Source organism: Marmota flaviventris, chromosome 3 (genome assembly GCF_047511675.1).
Source record: "Marmota flaviventris isolate mMarFla1 chromosome 3, mMarFla1.hap1, whole genome shotgun sequence".
Lineage (NCBI taxonomy): Eukaryota > Metazoa > Chordata > Mammalia > Rodentia > Sciuridae > Marmota > Marmota flaviventris.
The window spans coordinates 6,339,286-6,362,289 of NC_092500.1; the positions used below are offsets into that span (position 1 = coordinate 6,339,286).

At 51.9% G+C, this 23,004-nt stretch overlaps 1 protein-coding gene across 1 annotated transcript; it reads left to right on the plus strand.

Moving 5' to 3' along the window:
* Positions 1 to 4,080: 4,080 nt before the first annotated feature.
* On the plus strand, positions 4,081 to 22,960 carry A4galt (alpha 1,4-galactosyltransferase (P1PK blood group)). The gene is made up of 4 exons (XM_027954582.2): positions 4,081 to 4,229; positions 15,034 to 15,134; positions 20,380 to 20,519; positions 21,766 to 22,960. The coding sequence occupies exons 1-4, from the start codon at positions 4,081 to 4,083 to the stop codon at positions 22,870 to 22,872; spliced, it is 1,497 nt and encodes a 498-aa protein (XP_027810383.1). The 3' UTR covers positions 22,873 to 22,960.
* The last annotated feature ends 44 nt before the right edge of the window (positions 22,961 to 23,004 follow it).

A 23,004-nucleotide genomic window follows, 5' to 3' on the forward strand; every position in this document is an offset into this window, starting at 1 on the left:
TTCTGTCACTCGCGGGTAGAAGTTTCCACCTCCTTGGCAGATTCAGCTGAGTCTTTGGCTCTGAGAGGGTTAAAGAGCGCGTCCCCTGCACCCACTGACACGGCCCTTTTGCCCTCCCCTCCCCCCAACTCTGAGTGGTTCACTGTTCCCTGCCCTCCCTTTGGGGTCACTGAGAACCATTTATCCTCTCATTCATCAAATGCCCCAGCACCTGGCCTGTACCTCAGGCCTTCCTGTTCTCTCCTCCAGCCGCTGAAGGGTTTCTGCTTTGCCACCTTCCAAAGAACGAGGAAGCCACCCTGCCCAGGGACACAGAGCAGGGCCAAGAGTGGGCCAGGACTTCTACCCACCGTGCTGCCCCCCACCCCCAGCTCTTCAAACATGATGGGGGTCCCTACCCCTGACTTCCACCCTGTGCTTCCACAGCTGAAATCCCCGAAAGGAAAGTCCTCAAAGCAAAGAACAAAACAACAGGAAACAAGGGGAGAGGGGAGCTGTCCTTCTCCCAGGTGTCCTCCTTGTGCCCCAGGTGTGTGTCTGCACGGCTGCTAGGACAGCCCAGCATTAGAAGACAACCTCTGAAGTGCAGATTCTTCTCTTAAAAAAATGTGTTTTGCTTCCTTGTACCAGTTGCTCTCTGCAGCTGTCTAGGCTAATAGGAGTTTTCCCCTTGTGGGTTGGGTCAGGGCTGGTGAGTGACAGGGTTCACAGAACCACTAGAGGTGGCTTGTGTGGAACATCAGGAGATTATGATCCACCTCACCAGCCCCAGCCAGCAACTCCTAAACACCCCTGGCCATCCAGACCTCCAAGGTCCCAGCATGGAGGATGGCAGCAGGTAGATGACTTCACCAGCAGCGCACCTCCCAAGCTCTGGAACACACTCCACCCCAGTCTCCCCACCGCCTCCCTCTCAGGTACTTCCTAAATGTGCTCACAACTCCTGCTGATTACCCTGCATTTTGTTCCTCTCACTTGGATCTTCCCCTCCTCACCTCCAAGGAGGAAGGAAGCTTCTGGAGGGAAGGGACCTTGTCCAAATCCTGGTGTCCAAGTGCTCAGGCTGGTACCTAGTAGGTGCTCACTAAATGTTGCTTGAATGAATTAACTGAACAAAGTAGGGAGGAAAAATTCCACATTTGCATCATTTGGAGCTAACTATTGTTAAAATTGCTCCTTTTTTGCCAGGTTTTTTTTTTTATATATATTTGTTTTTTAGTTGTAGTTGGACTCAATATCTTTATTTTATTTATTTATTTTTATGTGGTGCTGAGGATTGAACCCAGGGCCTCGCACTTGCTAGGTGAGTGCTCTACTGCTAAACCATAACCCCAGCCCTTGCCAGAATTTTAAAAAACACCCTTTTCCATATTTGAATATCTTGTCTTACAGTTGTTTTAATAGGATAATTTCCTGAGCGTTTCTCACCTGTCATTTTTGTATTTTTCAATTCTTACATCTTGTTACATCATATTTATTTGATGGATTGCCTTTGATATTTAGTTTTTTCAATAAATATTTGGCTTTTTAAACACTTCATTGAATTTATGCATGTACTTTTCCTGGAAAGGAATTCACCTGCTAGTCTGTGATCTGAATGAATTCTACAACAGCTGTGCCTCCAGCCAGCTGGCTCCACAGGGGGCCTGTGCCCATGTGCGATTCCTGGGGCTGCGGGTGAGTGTTCTCACCATTTCCTAGAAATGGCATTTGTAGGTCAGTGGTCTGAGAACCTGGGGTCTTCCTGTGTTGCTTATCGATTTGCTTGAGCTCATCAGTGAGGTTTTTGCCCTGTCTGGTCTCCTGTGGTGAAGGGCTTTTCGCAGTGTGTGTGGGGTGGAGTTTTTAATTTTTGTTTTGCTCTGTCTGTGTGTGCGCTTTTGTGAGGCTGACTTGGCTGCATTAGCAGCGAGTGGGAAAGGGAGCGAGCAGAAGCCCTGGAAAAGGATGGGCAGGTCTGTAAATGGAGGTCCCAGGGGATGCCCCAGAGGCCAGGAGGGGGCTGAGCGGGCACTTGATGAGCAGGCTTTGGTCTCCTTAGAGGGGGTCTCAGTGCAGTCTCAGCCCCCTTGGTGCCAGCTGCCAGCGCTGAGCGGGGCCTTCCATGAGCCTCATCCCCTGAGCCCTCTTCCTTGGGAGGCAGCAGGTGTAAACATCCCTGTTGACAGGCTCCAGAGGGACGGGAAGTGCCCTGCGCCCTGCCAGAGTCAGTCAATGAGTGGCAGGGCTGGGTTCAAAGTTCGCCCTGCGGACCGCAAGCCGTGCACTGTCAGCGCATGGATTCCTCCGCGACCCTCCATGTCTGGTGGGTTTTGGGGGAGTGGTGCCACTCTGCTGTTCTGGTATGTGGTGAGCAACCTCTCCTCTCCTCTCTGCCTCCTTTGTCTCCCTCTGGGCAGATGTCAGTGGGTCCAGGAGCTTCTCGCCGTGTGGAGTCGGCAGCAGGACCCAGGGAGCACCCTTCCTTTCCGTGCCAGTACCCGCATGCCCTCCCCTGTACCCACACTCACCCACCATGAGCCCATTCCAGCAGGAGCATCACGGCCTCCCGGGGTCACATCTAGGCAAAGTCTAAGCCCGCGGATGGAGCCGGACTTGAGTGGAGGAGCGCAGGCGTAGGACGGAGCCAACGGGGGGGGGGGGGGGGGGGGGGGGGGGGCGCGGGGCGCGCCCCGTGGGCAAAGCCTCTATTCGCTGCTTCTGGCAGATCTCTAGGGCTGCCCTCGAGTTGGGGGCATCCATGAACCATCTGAGCCCCACTAAGGGCCAGGCACTGTTAGCCTCCGTGGTGCTAAACTCTTCCCTCCACTTGGCTCTTTATCACAATGACACTGAACCCTCTCCCCAGGAGAACCAAGCTGGGCGGACCCCTTTCACCTGGCAAAGGGCCTTTGAACCCAGCTGCGGGGCTTCCCAGCTGTGCCTCGGCTTCTTCAGCTTTTTTTTTTTTTTTTTTTTAATTTTTAAATTGTTTAATTGGACCAGGCATGGTGGCACACACCTGCAACCCTAGCTACTGGGGAGGCTGAGGCAGAAGGATTGCAAGCTCAAGGACAGCCTGGGAAACTTAGTGAGACCCTGTCTGGAAATACAGATAAAAAGGGCTGGGGATGTGGCTCAGTTGTGTAGTGTCTTTAGGTTCAATCCGCAGTACTGAAAAAGAAATGTCTAATTGACTCACGATGTCTGTACATATGATGGATGGTGATGTCATTCAGCACCTGTATACAGTGTGTAATGATCAAATCAGAGCAATTAGCGTTGGCATCGCTTCAAACATTTATGCTTTCTGTGGGTTGGGAATCTTTGGACTCTTCTAGTCCTTGTGAAATGTCACAAACTGTTCTAGACCAGGGCTATACTACTGTGCTGTAAACACCACGGGCATTCCCCTCTCTAACTTATTTTGGTCCTGGTTATCTACTTCCATCCCCTCCCCCTTCCCTTTCCTAGCCTCGAGTGACCTCTGTTCTTCCCACTTCTATGAGATGGACTGTCAGCTTCCACAAATGAGTGAGCACTTACGGTATTTGTCTTTCTAAACCTGGCTTACTTCACTTCCCATCATGTCCTCCAGTTGGTCATGTGGCTGCAGACCTGGACCCTTGCTCCCGCTGTCGTTTAGCAGAAGATTGTGAAGAATGGGAGTATCCAGTCACCATGATGCTGGGTGGCAGTCTCTTTAGCTGCCTGTTATTTTTTTATTATTATTATTATTATTGTTTTGGTACTGGGGGTTGAGCCCAGGGGTGTTTAACCCTTAAGCCACATCCCCCGCCCTTTATGTTTTTTATTTTGAGACAGGGTCTTGGTGAACTGCTTAGGGCCTAAGTTGCCAAGGTTGGCTTTGAAATTATGATACTCCTGCCTCAGCCTCCTGAGCTGCTTGTATTACAGGCATGTGCCACTGCACCTAGCTTCACACCTATTTTTAACCTTTAATACAGTAAGAAAAGGAGAAGGTGAAGCAATACATGAACGTTTTTTTCAAGTAGAGCAAACTCGGGACTCTCCTAATTCAGGCTGAAAATTTTAGGTTCGCTTTGCATGGCGTTTCCCCACCAGGTGTGCGTTTGTCTGATGAAGATCTTTGCCTGCTGCTTGCTTCTCTACGATCTCTGGGCAGAGCAAGGGACAGAAGACTCATCTATGTGGCCACCAGAGCACTGTGTTATGCACCTGGCCGTGTGCCTGGGTCCAGAGGGAATGGATAGGAGCCCAGATTCATGGTAACTATTTCTCCCTTATCTAGCATAAAAGTCAGTGAGAGTGATTTCATCTTGCGCCTAGGAAGCCAACCACAACCGCCTAATCTTTTTTGGTGGTACTGGGGATTGAACCCAGGAACCCTCTACCTCTGAGCTACTTCCCCAGACCCTTTTATTTTTAATGTTTGTTTTAGATGTTGATGGACTTTTATTCATTTATTTATATGTTGTGTTGGAGAATCGAACCCAGTGCGTCACATGTTAGGCAAGCACCCTATCACTGAGCCACAACCCCACCCCTTCCCCCAGACCCTTTTTAAAAATATATTTTTTATTTTGAGAGAGGGTCTTGTTAAGTTGCCCAGGCTGGCCTTGACGTTGCAATCCTCCTGCCTCAGCCTCCCTAGTAGTTGGGATTAAAGGAATGCACAACCTCACTGCCTAAGCCTGATCTAAAGTCCAGCCTCCCATGTAGATCCTGGGGTGACCTGAGGAGGATGGGATAGCCTTAAGGAAACAAGAAAGGTACTCTTGAGACTGGTGAATACTCAGGTACTTCAAGAGAGAGAGTAAAAGGCATGTGACCTTATTTTGTACCCTTAGATGGTAAGGCAGGATATATTAATAACATTTTCTAACAGCTAAAATTTGCATTTGGACATGATTTATAGTTTGCAAATAGCTTGCTCTGGTTTAGTTATCATATTTGATCCTGGTTTTGTGGACAGGATAAGGATTATTTACTCATTTGTTCAAACTATGTGCCTTAGCACATATTATGTGCTAGGGTCAGGGTGGGAGGTGAGAGCAAGGACCTAACAGTGAGTCAAAGCAGCCTTGGGGCCCTGACATTACTCTCTACGGTATCAGCTTGTCATTGTTTATTGACTCAGCTTCTCAAGAAAGCCCTTGAGTTTTCTAATCTTTCACAATTGCAAACAAATTTGTGACCTTGTACAAATGTCACCCTTGTGTTGTAAGTTCCCAGCGTGGGAGGGCTCACTGCTGGAGGAAATGCCTGTGTAATTTTGGTGGAGGGTCAGCTGCCCTCTCTGCTGAGTGGCACCATGTGGCCTGCCCACCACATGATGATGGCTTCTTGCCCTTGGCCTTGCCAGAAGAATGTGTTGGCAAGTGCTGGGGTTTTTGCCCATCAGATAGGTGAGAGATGCTATCTCAGCCTTTCCATTTGCATCTCTCTGACTTATAAAGATCCTTGGTCTTGCTCACTTGTTTAAGAGTCGCATTTTGCATGTCTGTGATTTGTCCTTTGCCCATTTTCTTTTCGGGGGTTGGTCTTTTTCTCTTGGATTTCTGGGAACTCTTTGTTCATTAGGAAAATCAGCGCTCTGTGCTCCAGGTGCACCTGTCCCTGAGTCCTTCCGGAGCTCTGGAGGCGTCTCACTGAACGGCAGTTGTTTGGGGTCTGGGGAGTGTAGAGAGACTTGTTTCCAGGGGTCATGTCCATTCATCTTTTCTTTTATGGCTTCTGAATTTATGGCCAAATTAACAAAACGTTCCCAACCCCAAAGTTATAAACAAGTTTCTCTCATGTTTTGTTCTATACTTTTATGGGTTTAATGTTTACATTTGGAGTTGATCCTGGGGCAGGTTCTGAGGTGTGAGCCGGGCTATCCCAGTGGCCCAAGACCTCATGTTCAAAGGCCCATTTTATCCTTCTGGTCTGAGAGCTGCTTCCTTTGTACCTGAATGCGCCCTATCGCTTCTGTGAGTTCTCCTGCTTCGTTGGTCTGTGTTCTGATCATATGCCAAGGCTGTGTGGCTTAAGTCATTGAAACTTTATAGGGGTGTTTTCATATCACCAGGGCCGGCCGCTCCTTCCTCCTCAGAGTCTCTGTAGATTCTTGCCTGTTTATTTTTCTATATCAACTTTATACTCAGTTGTCTAACTTCACAATCACATATGATTTATAAATTGGCTCAGAAAATTGGCTCAGAGCTGAGCCTTCTGTCCAGAAGTACAGTTTGTCTTTCCCTTTGTTCAAGTTTACTTTTTAAGAATTTTCTCACATAGATTTCAAACACCTTTTGTTGACTTTTTTCTTTCTTTCTTTTTTTTTTTTTTTGTACCTGGGATTGAACCCAGTGGCACTTAACTACTGAATCACATCCCCAGCCCTTTAAAATTTTTATTTTGAGACAAGGCCTCAGTAAGTTGGCTTTGAACTTGTGATCCTCCTGCCTCAGCTTCCCAAGTCTCTGAGATTACAGGCACTGCGCCCCAGGCAAGAACAGAGCAGCTTTAACTATTTCTCTTCCAGCGTTTGCCTCTGATTTCTCCCTGTTGTCAAGTGGCTTTGGTGAGTGCATTCAGCACAGTGGTCAGGGGTGGAGTCTTGCTTTTTCCTGACCCCAGATTGATCTCAAGTCCCTGAGTGTGAATCTGGCTTCTGACCTTTGTGGTGTTCTGTGTAACTTTGTTGAGGAAATGTTCATTAGTTTCTAAGTTAACAAAAGCAAATGCTGTTGATTTTATTCAAAATATCTTTAAAGTCACTGGGGCTAGCCAGATGATTTTTCTACTTAGATCTATTAGGCTGATTAATTATGTTAATGAGTTCCTAATACCAAACCATCCTGGTATAAACCCCGTTTGGATTGGATGTTTTTTTTTATTCTCATATGACATGCTGCTGAATTCTGTTTGCTTGGTTTATGTTTGTTTATCTGCAGTGCTTGGGATTGAACCCAAGGGTCTCCTCCATGCTAGGCAAGTGCTCTACTCCCGAGCTGCATCCCCAGGCCAATTTGCTTACATTTTATTTAGGATCTTTATTATAATATTCATTTTAAAAATTGAAAAATAGAGTATTTGGTACAGTCTTTGTCAGGTTTTGGTATCCCTACTGTACTTAGAATTTTTTAGAAAAAAATTTCCTTCCTATATTTTGTTACAGAGCAGTTTAAATTTTCTGTGTTATTTAAGAGTCTGGAGAATTCCTCCTAAAAATGTGTTGCTCGAGGCTGGATCTGGAGCTCGGTGGCAGAGTATTTGCTTTGCACGTGTGAGGCCCGAGTTTGATCCTTGGCACCACATAAAAATAAATAAATAAATAAAAGGTATTTTATCCATCTACATCTACAAAAAAAAATTTTTTAAATGTCTTGCTCAGTTGGCCTGGTGGTAGGTGCCTTCAATCCCAGGGATTCAGGAGGCAAAGGCAGAAGATCAATGGTACAAGGCCAGTGTTTTGATGGGCAAAAGCAGGACGTCTGCAGTGGAGGGGAGAGATAAAGCACGTCCATGAGCTTCTGCCCTTTTCAGTGCTTTATTTACTCAAATCACTCGACACAATTTCACTCTATAGGTTCTTAATCAAGGAATGACTATCCTTAATCCTGTGCACTGCAATAGACACAATTCAAAGCAAACAATTCTAAGTTAACGCTAAGCACTGCAAACACACTTCACCATGACAGACCTGTGCAGACCTTCCCTCCGCGTGCTGAGCTCAAGTGCCAGGTTTAAAGCCTGAAGAAGTCTAGCAGATGCACCCTCACTCAGACCGCAGCGAGACCGCAGCGACCAGGGTGGGAACCGACAGAGGGTTCTCCTGGGGTGGAGCTGACGGCTGGCTGAGGAGGTGGTCATAAGGAGAAGTCCTTGTCTCACCAGAGTTGGAGGCTGCTGCAGAGTTTGAGGGTGGCGAGGACGATGCAGAGGATCAGGCAGATGAGAAGAGCTGGGATGTCAGCCCAGGTCCTCCTCAGGCTCTCAGGCTTGTGGGCATCAGTGACGGCTGGCCGAATGTCTCTTCATTTGCTCCATCATTTATGCTAAATTTTGGGGCTTCTGACCCCCCTTTCAATCCCTATCAGCTGTTACTGGGTTTCTCATTGAGGTCTTTTGTTCTGAGGTCAAGCCATCTGGTCTGGTGGTCTCTGCCCTGATCTCTCACCTTTAGCCTTTATCAATGTGAAGGCAAATGGCAAGTGACTTATTTTACCAGGCTACGATGATGACCCTATTGGAGGGCTCCATAGGCGTGCCTGGTGGGGACTGCACTTTTATTTCAAAATGGAGTTACTTAAGCTAAAGCCCTTCTTAGGTTAAGGTCATCCTTACAGCCAGCCTCTAACAATTTAGCAAGACCCTGTCTCAAAAAAATTAAAAGGGCTGGAGATGTGGCTCAGTGGTAGAGCAGCCCTGGGTTCAATCCCCAGTGCCCAAAAAACAAATAAATTAATTTAAAAAAATGTTTTGCCCTGATGCTTTTCTTTAGTAATGGTGGCTCTTCTACAATTTATTATTTTTTTTGGGGGGGGGGTGGGACCAGGGATTGAAATCAGGGGCACTCCACCACTGAGCCACATCCTTAGCCCTGATTTGTACTTTATGTAGAGACAGAGTCTCACTGAATTGCTCAGCACCTCCACTTTGCTGACACTGTGATCCTCCTGCCTCAGCCTCCCCAGCTGCTGGCATTACAGGCTCGTGCCACCGCGCCCAGCCCAGTTGTATTTTTTTCTTAACAATTTTATTTCTTAAATAGACCTCAGCCTGTTTAGACTCTCTTTGGAGATCAGTTTTGATGTATTTATTTCATTTGTCTAGAAATTATTTTATTCAGGTTTTACATTTTATTTGGAAAGTACTATTTTTTTAATTTAAATATCTTTTTTTTTTTAAGTTGGACACAATACCTTGATTTTATTTATTTATTTTTACGTGGTGCTGAGGATCGAACCAGGACCTCACATGTACTAGGCAAGCACCATACCATTGAGCCACAACCCCAGCCCTTAGAAAGTACTATTTTATTTTTTAAAAAATTCACTGCTCTTTGGTTATTTTTTCATTTGGCATTTCTTTCTTTCTTTTTAAAAATATTTATTTATTGAAGTACTTGGGATTTAACACAGGGGGATTCCACCACTGAGCTACATTTCCACCCCTTTTTATTTTTTTATTTTGGAGGGGGGTAGTCTTGCTGTTGCCCAGGCTGGCTTTGAACTTGTGAACCTCTTGCCTCAGCCTCTAGAGTCACTGAAATTATAGGTGTGCACTCCCATGCCCAGCTTATTTCTGCTTTAATCCTTATTAATTATTTCTGTTTATTTTATGGTTCTTTTCCTAGCATTTTTAGGCTGCACTTCATTTATTTATCTTTATCCTTTCTGTTTGATTTACATGTATTGGATACAAAATATCCTTCTGATTATTATTCTTGTAGTTGTAGCCTATAGATTTGGTTACATAGTTTGTACTGTTTCTTTTTTGCTACCATGAATTGAACTCAGGGGTGCTTAACCACTGAGCTTTGCCTTTTAATGTTTTGTTTCGTTGTTTTTGAGACAGGGTCTCACTAAGTTGCTTAGGGTCTTGCTAAATTGCTGAGGCTGGCCTTGAACTTGCAATCCTCCTGTCTCAGTCTCCTGAATCGCTGGGATTACAGGTGTGCACCACTGTGCCTGGCTACGTAGTATTTTGAGTATTCTTAATTTATAGGCATACCACAAATTCAGTTTGTATTTTCTTTGTGATCTAAAAGTTACCCCAAGGTATTTAAAAAAATTTTTTTCCGAGTTTTAAACTAATTATACTCTTGTGATTATATGTTTTTTAAAACATATTTTTGGATGTTATTGAGATTTTTCTTTGTGGACTGGTATGTAGCCAATTGTCATGAATGATCCCTTATCTCAAATCTTGAAAAGAAAGTACATTCTCTATTATTGGGATAGAGGATTTGAAATATTGTGGTATCTCAGTGATTGTTTTAATGAGGTCTTCTGAATTCTCATTTAGGTTTGTTCTCTTTAATGTTTCTTGGACTGTGAGAAGTGAGGTGAACATTCCCCTCGTGTGCTTTAATCTGTTTATCTTGGTGTCCCTGGACTTGCTTCTTCAAAATTGCTGCAGAAACCAGAGTGTGAGATGAGACTCACTCTGGGTTTGCCAGTTTCCCTTTGGGTTCTTGTCTGTAAACTTGAAGAATGAAATCCATGAGTAATAACAGAAGGCAAGAGTGAACTGAGTGGGTTTTATTTAAGAGAGAGGGAACTCCCCCAGGGCGGGACACTGTCCCCTAAGCCGAAAACCCATTTTGGTGTGTTAACCTCGGAGAGCATTTGCATTTGAGCATTGATTATGTGAAACAGGTATTGGGAAAGTATCTGGGCATTGGCTGTGTCCCAGAGACTTTGAGTTTTAATCCTGCCTATAACTAACTCCCTTTGGGGTTCACCCCCACCTTCCATTTCCTAAAGGAGTTGCTAGAATGTTCTCACCAGTGAGCCTCCTGTTCTTTACATTTGAGACCTTAATTGGGACCATTACCCTGACTGCCTGGCCCTTTGACTATGAATTATACCATTAGCATTATAGATTGTCTTCTATGGCTCATTAAGTCATGTTTGTCTTTCATGAACAGAGCATGATGCCAGTTTGTTGGTTTGTTTTTGGATTGAAGGGGTTGGGGTGGCTTAACCACTGAGCCATGTCCCCAGCCCTTTTGTGTATTTTATTTAAAAACAGGTTTTCACAGAGTTGCTTAGGCCTCACTAAGTTGCTGAGGCTGGCTTTGAAGTCATGACCCTCCTGCCTCAGCCTCCCAAGCTGCTGGGATTACAGGCATGTGTCACCAACCCAACCCAGTTTGTTTTTGTCTACACACCTTTGCTCCTGCTCTTACTTTGAACCATTCTAAATCACTTCATTTGAATGCAGCATCAAATTGGGTTTTGCTTGGGATCTAATCTAAACATCTTGGACACTGAGGCAGGAGGATCACAAGTTCAAGGCCAACCTGGGTGATTTAGGGAGACCCTGTCTCAAAACATAAAAAGGGCTGGGGGTGTAGCTCAGTGATAACGGGCCCTAGGTTTGATTCCCAGCACCACCACCACCCCCCCCCCAAAAAAAAAAAAACAAGAAACACACTTTTTCTTCTTAAATACAGGCGAGTTCATCCTCTATATTTATTGGCAGCTGTCTTTGGTCTCTCCAGCATTTTGTTTTAGTGGTGACTGTTATGTTTGTATCTGGGTCTGTACTGATCCCAGCTCCCTCTTTCAACATGTCCGTGTTTTTCTTTTGTGACTAACACTTGTGTCTCTTGCTGCCCGCTGCCTTTCTCTTGTCGGGTCTCATTTTAGCTGCTCGGTTGAGAGGTTCTGTAGCGGTGGGTGTTTCTACACTCACCCCTTTGGGAGCTGTGTCCGGCAGCCTTCAGGACGGCACCCTTGCCCACGCATGCAATGCCGGGGGCAGGAGAGTATCCGCAGCTTGGGCAGTAGTCCTGGGGCCAGGAGGGAGCCACAGCTGATTACCCAGGCACTTGCTGCTGTGGGAGGTGGCGGTGGATGCCCCCACCTGAGCCAAAGTCATTCAGAGGAATCAGGCTTCAGCTTAGGGGACAGTGTCCGTCCAGCCTCCAGGAGGCCCAGCACTCTGGGGAAGAAAAAGAATATTTCTTTCTAAATAAAAATTCTAGGGGCTGGGGTTGTGGCTCAGCGGTAGAGCACTGGCCTCAAATATGCGAGGTCCTGGGTTCAATTCTCAGCACCACATAAAATTAAATAAATAAAATAAAGGTATTGTATCCAACTACCACTAAAAAATAAACATTAAAAAAAATTCTATATGGGGCTGGGGCTGTAGCACAGCGGTAGAGCGCTTACCTAGCACATGCGAGGTGCTGGGTTCGATCCTCAGCACCACATAAAATAAAATAAAGGTATTGTGCCCAACTATAACTAAAAAAATTTTTTTTTTAAATTCTATGTTGTAAGCCGAAGCGTCCTGGTGTGATTAGCAGCATTTTCAACTTTTTAGAGTCACATAACTTAACAATGCATCTTATAAACACTGGTGTATCAAATTCAATAAGGTGGCATCACCCCTCACTGTGGTCATCTTTGCACCTTAAAGGTGCCTAAACGTCCACTGGTGGCTTTTTCAGCTTTTGTCCCAGCAGTTAAATAGGACACAGCGATCGCTTGTTGCTGTCCCCACTGGCCCCACCGGCCCCGCCGGCCCCTGCCAGTCTGGTCTTGGCCGTGTCATTTCTACATTGACTGTGTAACGTCCTCCTTCTATTCTGTCATCCTCATTGCTACTGTCCCCCACTTTCTTGATCTGGAGTGAAATACACCCAGTGCTTTTGCCAAAGCTTGTCCCTCTGTTTTTCTCGGGGCTCGTGGGAGTGATGTGGTCTGAGTGGCCCAGGCCCCCCGCATCTCCAAACTGTGGGCACTCAACCCTCCGGGCCGGGAACAGAATGGCCGAATCTCTGGCTCAGACTTCTTTTCCTTGGGGACCTGGAGGACCTGCCCCTGGCTCTCTGTCCAGCAGCCTGAGGCAGACCCCTTCTCTTGGTGTCATGATGACTCCATCTTTTTGTCTCGTATCTTTAAAGTCCAGTGATTGTGCTACACCGTTGGGGATGTGCCACTTGGCGTCCCTGTTTTTGCTAGTACATGGTGTCCTTCTTTGACTCATAAAATCGGATTTTCCTGAGTTATAATTGTGAACGTTGATTCTGTCAGTTGCTCCGGGGTCTCCAGTTGTGCGTGTGTTGGGTCTCTTGGACAGAGTTCCTGGATCCATCTTGTTATTATTATTTTTTCCTTCTTGGATTCTTTTATGTCTGATTACCTGTTTGATTTTGTCCATACCTCCCTGCCCCCTGCGCTCTTTTCTTTTTTGAGATGGGGTCTCGGTGCTGCGCAGACTAGCCTCAAACTCCTGGCTGGAGCGATCCTCCTCTCTGAGCCTCCCAAGTAGCCAGGACTGCAGACGGGCGCTGCTGCTCAGATCATGGAGTCAGTTCTCCCGTGTCCTCCTTGCAGTCTGGTCTAGGAGATGGCTTGGTCTTCTGCATTTTTTTCCCCCTTGAGATCTATCAGTTCTCACTAGGGTCCTCATCAGATACCTTTCAATTTGCCCGACTCATCTCCAGCACTTGTATCATGACTTTCTGTTCTTTCCTTGGGGCTGGGATTACTTTTTAAAGGGTTTTTTTTTTTTGGTTTTGAAGCAGCTTCTCCCTGCGTTGCCCACACCCCGCATTTTCTGTCTGAGCTACCCACAGAGCAAACCCTCTGTGCTTGATTTTGTGGTTGGAGCTCCTTAAAGGCTTTGGAGCAAGCACACTTTGTAACCACTGCTCTGAAACAGCCCTGTTACAAGTTGTCACTTCCACGAGTTGCCACTCTTTTTTTTTTTAAATATTTTTTTAGATGTTGATGAACCTTTATTTATTTATTAAATGTGGTGCTGAGACTCGAACCCAGTGCCTCACACATGCTAGGCAAGCGCTTTGCTGCTGAGCCCACCCCAGCCCCCACTCTTACTTCTTAAGTAGAAATAGTCTATTCATGCCCTAAAAGATTGTGGGTGGGCAGGTGGGTTGGAAACAGGACGGCGGACCCTCCAAGTGGCCTTTGGAAACTCTGGGTGTTGATTTTCCCACCCAGGAGGACCAGTGCTGTGAGACCAGAACCTACCCCTTATCTCTATGGAGAAAAAAACACTAAGCCCCAGGGACAGAGATAGGCCTGAGGTCACATTGCCAGTTAGTAGCAGGACCACTGTCGGAGCACCTGGATTGGGATTCTGGAGGCTGTGATCTTTCCTGGTCTCCGGACTTTCTTTCTGAGATCCTTGTGTTTCTGGAAGCCTGGGTCCCTGCTCAGTGACTTATCCCATGAACAATGCTTGCCCTTGCCAAGAGGAAGGGAAATGTGGGTGGAACCCGTCTAGAAGGGCAGCAGGGGGAGGCCCAGAGGGACAGGGAGCCCTGGGGAGAGAAGAACAGGAGGGCACTGGGGTAGAGTGCGAAGGTCTTGAGTGAGGGCTGGTTGACAGAGTCAGCGGAAGTTTCCATCATTTACTTTTCTGTTGTGGTTGTTACTGGGGATTGAACCCCGGGGCACTCTGCCACTGTGCCATGTCCCCAGCCCTTTTTATTTTTGAGACAGGGTCTCACAGAATTGCTTAGGGTCTTGCTAAGTTGCTGAGGCTGACCTTGAACTTGCGATCCACCTGCCTCAGCCTCCCAAGTCACTGAGGTTACAGGTGTGCAGCTCCACACACGGCTCCATCGTTTGTTTTTTTTTTAATTTTTATTTATTTATTTTTTTTTAGTTGTAGATGGACACAATACCTTTATTTATTTATTTTATCTGGTGCTGAGACTTTGAACCCTGCCTCACACGTGCTAGGCAAGCGCTCTGCCACGGAGCTGCAGCCCCAGCCCTCCATCATTTATTTTTGAGCCTCCTCTCCCCTGAACTTGGGGAAGGTTCTGAGAAGGGCCCATCTGTGCTGTCTCCCACCAGCTCCTGTGTGTGCTCGTGAGCATGTGTGCTCTCTCAGGGTCTCGCTCCACCCAGGGCCCCTCTCCCATATGTGTTGGCCCAGACTTCCAGTCCCCACTCCCATGGGAGCAGGTAAAGGGGACACAGTGGTCAGGCAGAGCCAGTCTCCACTTGCACAGGTGAGGGATGGAGGCCATGAGCCGGTCCCCCACTGCCTCTGAGCTGGGTCCTGTGGGCAGAGTCGTGGCTGGAGGTGTGGGGTGCGCGCAGCTCCGACGGCTGGTCACTCGGTGCTGACCTGAGCGCCACGTTCTAGGCCTGCCGCCACCAGTTCTCTGTGGAGGCCGACACTGCCGCTCCCGCCCGCAGCCTCCTCAGTGGCAGGTTAGACCAGGTCGTCTCTGGTTTGGTGTAGCCTTGGCTACAGTGAGCCCCCAAGAGCTTCCGCGCCACCCCCGTCCAGCGCAGGCGCTGAACTAAGGTCGCTCGTTGAATTAGGGGTGATGCAAAATAAACGCAGACACAGATTACCTTTACACAGGCTCCAGGACGGCTTTCCCCGGCCCTCGGCCTCAAGCTCCCCAAAAGGCAGAGCAAGAGAAAGTCACTGGAGGCCGACGAGAGAGGGAAGCACATTCGGAGGTGAGCTTTTATTTGGGGGGGACACTGTTCTTAGAAAGTTCTGTCCATAAAGGACGACAAGGGACAGGTGAATGTGACTCAACCCCAGGGGTAGCCTCCACTAAAGACCGCCTTGCTCTCCGAGCTGGGACCTGAACTGTAGTGATTGGCCAGCGCCTTGTGCTTCAGGACAGGAAGGCGTGGTCCCCAGAGTGCCCCCACACTTCTGCCTTGTGTTTATGAAATCCCAGGTCCTCCCCGACCCACGTGTCCCCAGCAGCCCAGGCTCTTACTAAGCTCTGTACGAGCAGAGGCCTGGCGTGGGCTTGTGCCCACCTGGGCACTGACACACTCACCTGGGCACTGACACGCTCACCTGGGCACTGTTTACCAGGCAGCTCGCGAAGCCTCCTGGGACTCTGCGAGGACACTGTGATTGTCCGCATTTGGCAGGGGTCGTTGGTCAGCACCCGCTAGCAGCTGGCTCTGCTGGACTCAAAGCCAGGCTGAGTCCAAGCCCGGAGCCTGGGGTGCTGCCTCGCAGATAATGTTTTAAAGTGTCCTGGTTGTTTTCTGTGGTAAAATATATAAATACTTTTTCTTGGTAAAAAGAAATCACACTTTATGGGCCAACGAAAGTGGCCCTTGACCACTCTTTTAACTCAAGCGTCCAGTTCCTGGAACGTGGCCCCTGGAGGAGACCCTGTCCTTGCTATTCCTGTGTGTGTAAAATTACTCACGATTGTGAGAGTGGGAATCCAGTGCACATTGGCTCAAACTGAGGAGGAGAATGTTCTACTGACAGGACGAGCCCAGGAGCCATCTGGCTTCGGGTCCAGTGGGGCTCAGGTGCAGACAAGCCACCCGGTCTCTTTCTCTCCAGCTGTTGGCAACGCTTGACGTGGGGCCAGCTGCACCCTGGCAGGTCCCTGATTCTGGCTCACAGCTCAGTGACCCCATGAGAATGCGCGTGCCTCTGCTTGGCCTGGCCTGGGTGATGTCCCTCCCTGACCCCGTCACTGTGGCCAAGGGAATGCAGTCATCAGCCAGACCTGAACTGAGTGTCCATCCTGGAAGCCCACAGTGGGGTCAGTGTCGGGGGTGGAACCGGGTATTGTCAACAGAGAAGGAAGGATGGACGCGGCGGGAAAACCTAGACCAGCCTGTCTGCTGGAGGACACTGGCACGTCACCTCGGACCCTTTCTGCTGCCATGGAGGGCACCCACCTTGCTGTGTCCCCAGAGGGCTGCCCTGTCAGTGGAGATCAAGGCCACATGGTCCCAAGGGGGTGGGGCCCTGGAAGCAAGGACGGCAGAGAAGGTGGTTTAGGAGCCTGAGCCTCCCTTGCCCTCACCCTGCCCGGGTCCTCCCTGGACCCCGCACCTGAGCTCAGGGCCTGGCTGAGACCCTCCCCAGACTGAATCCCACAGCAGCCGGCGGCCTGGGCCTGGGTACACCCTCTCCACAGATGAGGAACTCGAGGCTCAGGGAGGTGACCTGTCCTGCTGGCATGTGGCAGGGCTGGGAGGGGAACCCAGGAGTGTCAGCAGGGTCCTTGTCCCCCAGGCTGCCCACACCAAGTCCTGATCTGAAGGGAAACTGTGAAGCATGTGGCCTGGGGACTCTGGGTGACTATGGGGTCGGATCGTGTGCTCTGTCCAATCTCGAGAATTGGGGGTCCTGATAAAGAGGGAGGGGCCAGACCAGGCTCCATGCTGCTGGCCTTGGGCGTAAGAGGGCCACAGGGTCATGCTCCCTGAATGTCCCTCCCTCCCGGCCCCTTGATAGATCTGCACAAAGAAACCGCCTGGTCATCCTGTCAGAGAAAAGGCTTCCAATGCGTGGCCCTCACTGCCGTCTCTTGAGGGGCTGCTCTGAGTGCTCCTATGGGGCCACCTCGGCCCAGGTCTCCCTCTGCCTGTCCTGCGCCCTCACCCTCACAGTCCCAGGACACTCAGTCCCCATACATGGCTCCCCTGGTCTCAGTCTGCTTCCACCCCACGAAGTGACCAGAAGTAGGGGGCGGAGGGTGGCCACTCAGGCCAAGTGGCCAAGGAGGGCCCCTCTGAGAAGGGGCCCCGTGAAGCCATGACTGCAAGACATCGGTGCACGGAGAGGGACGCAGCCCTGGGCTCCAGGGTCAGGCCCTGGGTCCTCACCCCACTGTGCCTCTGATCCTTTGTGACATGAGGAGGTCGCTCTCTGCCGCAGCCTCGGCTTCTCCACCTGGGACTTGCCGACAGACCTTCTCCCTTCTCAGGGTGGTTCCAGGGCGGAGCGTGGTGGGACCAACAGAGCTTCAGAAACAGTCCGGGTGTCCTGACCCACCTGCGAGTGTGACCTCGGTGGGAAGCCGTCTTTGCGGAGGTGATTAAGGGTCCTGAGATGAGATCGTCCTGATTACCCAGCTGGGCTGTGAGTCTGATGGCGAGTGTCGAAAGAGACCGAGGGGACGCTGGACAAGGGGGTGAGAAGGCGGCAGAGCCGGCGCAGGGCAGCCTTAGGCCCCGCCATGCCCGGAGCCAACAGGGGCCAAAAGAGGCAGGAAGGGTCCTTCTGGGGCCTGAGGAGAGAACGCCGTCCTGCTGGTACCTTGACGCTGGACTCCTGCCCTCTGGAACTGTGAGAGAATGTCAGTGTTAAGCCACCAAGTCTGTGGCCATCTGTTGGGCGGCCACAGGAGGTTGACACCAGCCTGACTAAGAACCGGCCGCCCTCTCTCCTCTCCCTTCGCTGGATGGAGACTGGGGGGGGGTGGGATTCGCGTCCCTCCAGAAGGTTATGAAAGTGCAGACACTGCCCGCAGGGAGCAGAGGGAGCTGTGGAGGCCCCCCGACCGAGGCCCGAGGCCCTGCTCTTCCCTTGCCTGACTGAGTCCCCTTCCCTCTCCATGTCCCCATCAGGACATCTGGCTCTCCCAGGGCCCAGCGCTGGCACTCGGGGAGCCACTCAGCGTGGAGGCGGGGTTCGTGGGGCTTGCTGTGGACGGGTCTGACCATCCCCATGACTTTGCTTTTGGGCCACGGTCAGCCAGGGCTGGCCTGAGCTAGGCTGGACATGGGAGCCCAGAGAGGGCCAGAGGGGCTCTTCCTGGGGAAGCAGACGTGGATGCGGGCCCTGAGAGGTGCTGACCGCCAGCTTAGAAAGCTTCTCCCTGTGCTGGGGCCTGGCCCCGGTGTCCACACTCCCCGTGGTGGGTCCAGGCCTCTCCACCACCTCGCTCTGCTCACCCTTGGCTCTTACCTGAGATGAATCATGGGAGTGGGGGTCCTCCCAACAGGGAGCCGCGGAAGGGCCCAAAGTGACAAGGTTAACTCGCTCGCTGGCCACAGGGCCAGAAGCCTGGAGGCAGGAGGAGGTGGCAGGGGTGTTCCAGGCCCGGTTGACAAGGACCAGGACTTGTGCCACAGCTACAAAGCCCATTTAGGGGACCAAGAGCATGCTTTGAGCCTGAGGTCACTCGGGTATTGGGCTGTGGCCAACTTGGCCCCATACACAGCTTCTATTCCTGGGTCATGGGCTCCGGCACCATATATGGTGCCACCCGAGCCTGGCACCCCCAGCCATGGTCAGGCGAGGGTGCGGGCAGCATTTCCTGTCCCCGTGTCAGACCTAGCCCCCGCCCACCCCGCGGTGGACTCAGATCCTTCTGGCACAAGGGTCCCAAGCAGCCAGGCCTTGCTTGAGGCTTCCCGGCTGTCCGTCCACCTGTCTGTCCCACCTAGCAGTGTGGCTCACATTAGGTTAAAAATGCTCAGGACCAAACTAGCCTCCCTCCCTGCAGGAACAAGACGGGGAAGTGGGCTCTGTCTCCAGGACCTGTGGGGTACGGCTCCCTGTTCACTCGCCCCCTGGTCCACCCTGTCCATTGACTCGCTCTCCATGGAACCCGGGCCTCGGCGTGCTCCATGGGTGCTGCGCCCCAGCCTTCCCACTCAGCCCTTGTGGAGTCTACCTCGAGAGCCAGGCACAGTCCTGGACCCAACACACCTGCCCCATGGAGCCCTGTTCCAAGCACAGGGGCGAAACAAGGAAGAGGGGGGACGCGAGTCAGGATGTGCGCCCGGAGGGTCGGCTGCAGCAGGGCTCTCAGATGGCGGCCTTGGAATTTTAGGGTGGGTCTCCGTGAGGAGAGGAGTTGGGGGTGAAGGTCTGAGAAGAGCCGTGAGAACACTTGTGGAGAGAGCGTTTTGAGCAGGGAAGTGGCAGGTGCCAGGGCCCCATGGTGGTGGCTACGTGAGACCTGAGTCAGAGCTGGAGGCCCCGTGTGGCTAGAGCAGAGGTGGGACTTGGGGGGGGGGGCACGCGCAGGGCCTGGTGGTGGGCCTCCAGCAGTGGGGCCTGACTCTGGCTTCTTTTTTTTTTTTGGTACTGGGGATTGAACTCAGGGTCACTCAACCACTGAGCCACATCCCAGCCCTATTTTGTTACTTTTTTTTTTTTTTTAATTTTTTTTAGTTGTAGTTGGACAAAATACTTTATTTATTTTTCTGTGGTGCTGAGGATTGAACCCAGTGCGTCACACGTGCAAGGCGGGTGCTCTACCGCTGAGCCACATCCCCGGCCCTGTTTTGTATTTTATTAGAGACAGGGTCTCACTGAGTTGCTTAGCGCCTCACCATTGCTGAAGCTGGCTTTGAACTCTTGATCCTCCTACCTCAGCCTCCCAAGCCACTGGGATTACAGGAGTGCGCCACAGTGCCGGGCTGACTCTGGCTTCTTGAGATGAGCTCTGGCTATCTTACCCAGGCTGATCTTGAACTCTTGAGCTCAAGTGATCCTCTGCCCTTGGCCCCTGCGCCCAGCTCTGACTTCTAAAGCATCTCTCTGGCTGCCAGGTGTGAGCCAGTCAATGAGAGAGCGAGATGATGAGCCAGTGAACTACTGACTTCCTTTGTGCATACTGTGTGCTGGCGCCCTGCTGGGCACTGGGGAGAGAGGGTCCCCCACACTCCACTCTTGTGCCGTGAGTCTTGTGGAGCTGCAGACCCGCCTCTGCCTCCTCCATCCAACACACTCTGCCTTCTCACCCTGGTGCTCCGTCCAAATGTCTTTTCCCCTGGGGAGTCATTGATCCTATTGTCCCATCTGTTTCCAAATGTCCCCCACCAGGCCCAGAGCTCCTGCAGGGGAGCCTCTGTCCAATTCCTTCCTGCTCCCAGGCCCAGCACAGGGCCTGACCCTGCAAGCGTTCCCTGCAGGGCTGAGCAAGGGAACAAGACAGCCTGCAGCCCGCCTCACTCTGTCTCTTGCCATCTTTTGCAGATGAACGTGCAGGCGTCAAGAGTGTGTGGAAAGGCCACGGTCCCGTTGTCGGAGAAGGCCAGCTGCTGAGCCGGGCATGTCTCCAGGAGGCCTGCAGACTGCGCAGATCCCGGCCTCTCTGCAGTGGGCTGCCCAGGCTGGTCAGTTGCAACCAGAGAAGTGGTCGAGCTTCCCTGCCCTCCACCCCAGGGAGTCCAGCCTATTGCTCAAGCCCCAAGCTCCCAGCACCACCCTCAAGCGGTGGGGCAGCCACTTGAAGTTTCCAGTTGTCCTGGGAGGGAGCTGATTCCCAGCTCCTGTTAGCATCCAGCCTGAGCCGTCTCTCTACCCCTTTGTGCCCATGTTTCTTAGCCCTTAAAGAAAAATGATGCAGGTGTTCCTGGGACTTTCCAAGGGTTGTAAACGTGGTGTGGAATAAGGAGGTCAGTTGCTGTTAGTAGTGACTATGGAACAGGGCACTGTGTCCAAGTGCCTCTGACACACTGGGCACCTTCCTGTGCCCCCTCCAGGCAGGTGGTACAGCTGTGAGCTCATGGTCCCCAGCCTTGCCACTTGTGGCTCTGGGACTCCAGGTGAGGTTTGGAGAGTCTCGTGCCTCCCTTTCCTCATCTGGAAGTCGGAGATGAGCATGGCCCCCGCATGGAAGAAGTCGCTTGGCCTGTAGGGGAAGATTCGTGTCTACTGAATGAATAAAAGAATGTGACTCTCCAGTGGCCTCCAGTGCTCCTGTCCTGCAGATGGGAGACCGAGGCTCCGAGTTCGATGACTTGCCCAGGTCTCACTGCCAGCTCAGGCAGGGTTGGGTGCCCTGTGCCTCCCAGGTGCTCACCCCGCCCTGCCCTGGGGAACAGGGCTCAAGCCTGTCTTGTTCTCCCAGCCACTTGTTTCAGCAACTGGCCATATGAAGGTCACCAGGGAAGACTGGGGGTCCAGAGGCAGTAGTACCAGTAAAGGTTACAGGCTGTCGCCTGAGCTGCCATCTTCACGCTCAGCATCCGCGAGGCCTGTGGGGATCTGCCCTGGTCATGCATCTAAGGGCAGCCTGAGCTGGCTCTCACAGGACAGGCTGCCCACCCCAGCAGGCCCAGGGAGACAGGCCTCACCAGGCAGAGGCCTGTGTGTCGGGTAGCAAGGCCGTCACTTCCGAGAGTCCTTGCATGGCTACACACCATAGGTGACACCATCCTCCGGGGTCACGGGTTTGTTACAGAGAGCAAGTCTGTGGCCCACTGCTCCCAACCCAGGTGAGCAGCCGGCTGGTTGGGATCCGCCCGGACGCTGGGCTTGGACACTGGCCTTGCTCGGGCTGACGGCCGCAGGAGGCCTTTCTCTAGCGGGTTGGGGATGCGCGTGGCCTGCCTGAATGACGGTGCTCATCTCTTGCAGACCAGCCAGTTCCCACGGGAGGCTCCTTGTGTGATCGGGGAGACCATGCCCAAGCCCTCCGACTGCCTGCTGCGGCTACTCCGGGGCACCCCCAGGCAGCGGGTCTGCACCCTGTTCATCATCGGCTTCAAGTTCACGTTTTTTGTCTCTGTCATGATCTACTGGCATGTTGTGGGAGAGCCCAAGGACCAAGGGCAGCTCTATAGCCTGCCTGTGGACATCCCCTGCCCCCCACTCACGCCCCCAGCCCCGTCCTCCAGCACCCCCCCTCCAGGCAACATCTTCTTCCTGGAGACCTCAGACCGGACCAACCCCAACTTCCTGTTCATGTGCTCCGTGGAGTCGGCCGCCAGGACCCACCCCGAGTCCCAGGTGGTGGTCCTGATGAAGGGGCTTCCCGGTGGCCAGGCGCCCCTGCCCCGGCACCTGGGCCTCTCGCTTCTGGGCTGCTTCCCCAACGTGCAGCTGCTCCCGCTGGACCTGGAGGAGCTGTTCCGGGACACGCCGCTGGCAGCCTGGTACCGGGCCGTGCGGCGGCGCTGGGAGCCCTACCTGCTGCCCGTGCTCTCCGACGCCTCCAGGATCGCGCTGCTCTGGAAGTTTGGCGGCATCTACCTGGACACGGACTTCATCGTCCTCAAGAACCTAAGGAACCTGACCAACGTGCTGGGCACCCAGTCCCGCTACGTCCTCAACGGGGCCTTCCTGGCCTTCGAGCGGCAGCACGAGTTCCTGGCTCTGTGCATGCGGGACTTCGTGGCCCACTACAACGGCTGGATATGGGGCCACCAGGGGCCCCAGCTGCTCACGCGGGTCTTCAAGAAGTGGTGCTCCATCCGTAGCCTGGGGGAGAGCCACACTTGCCGCGGGGTCACCGCCCTGCCCCGGGAGGCCTTCTACCCCGTCCCCTGGCAGAGCTGGAAGAGGTACTTTGAGGAGGTCAGGCCCGAGGAGCTGACCCGGCTGCTCAATGCCACCTACGCTGTCCACGTGTGGAACAAGAAGAGCCAGGGCACGCGCTTCGAGGCCACGTCCAGGGCACTGCTGGCCCAGCTCCACGCCCGCTACTGCCCCTCGACGCACGAGATCATGAAGATGTACTGGTGAGGAGCCGGCCTGGCGCCTCTCCTGGAGGTGGGCGGGCAGGAGAGGGAGGTCCGGGCAGCCACAGCCGGGCGTGGGGCAGGCTGAGGCCTGAGCATGGTCCACAGGCCCCGCGGCTGCTCCAGGCTGGGGTAA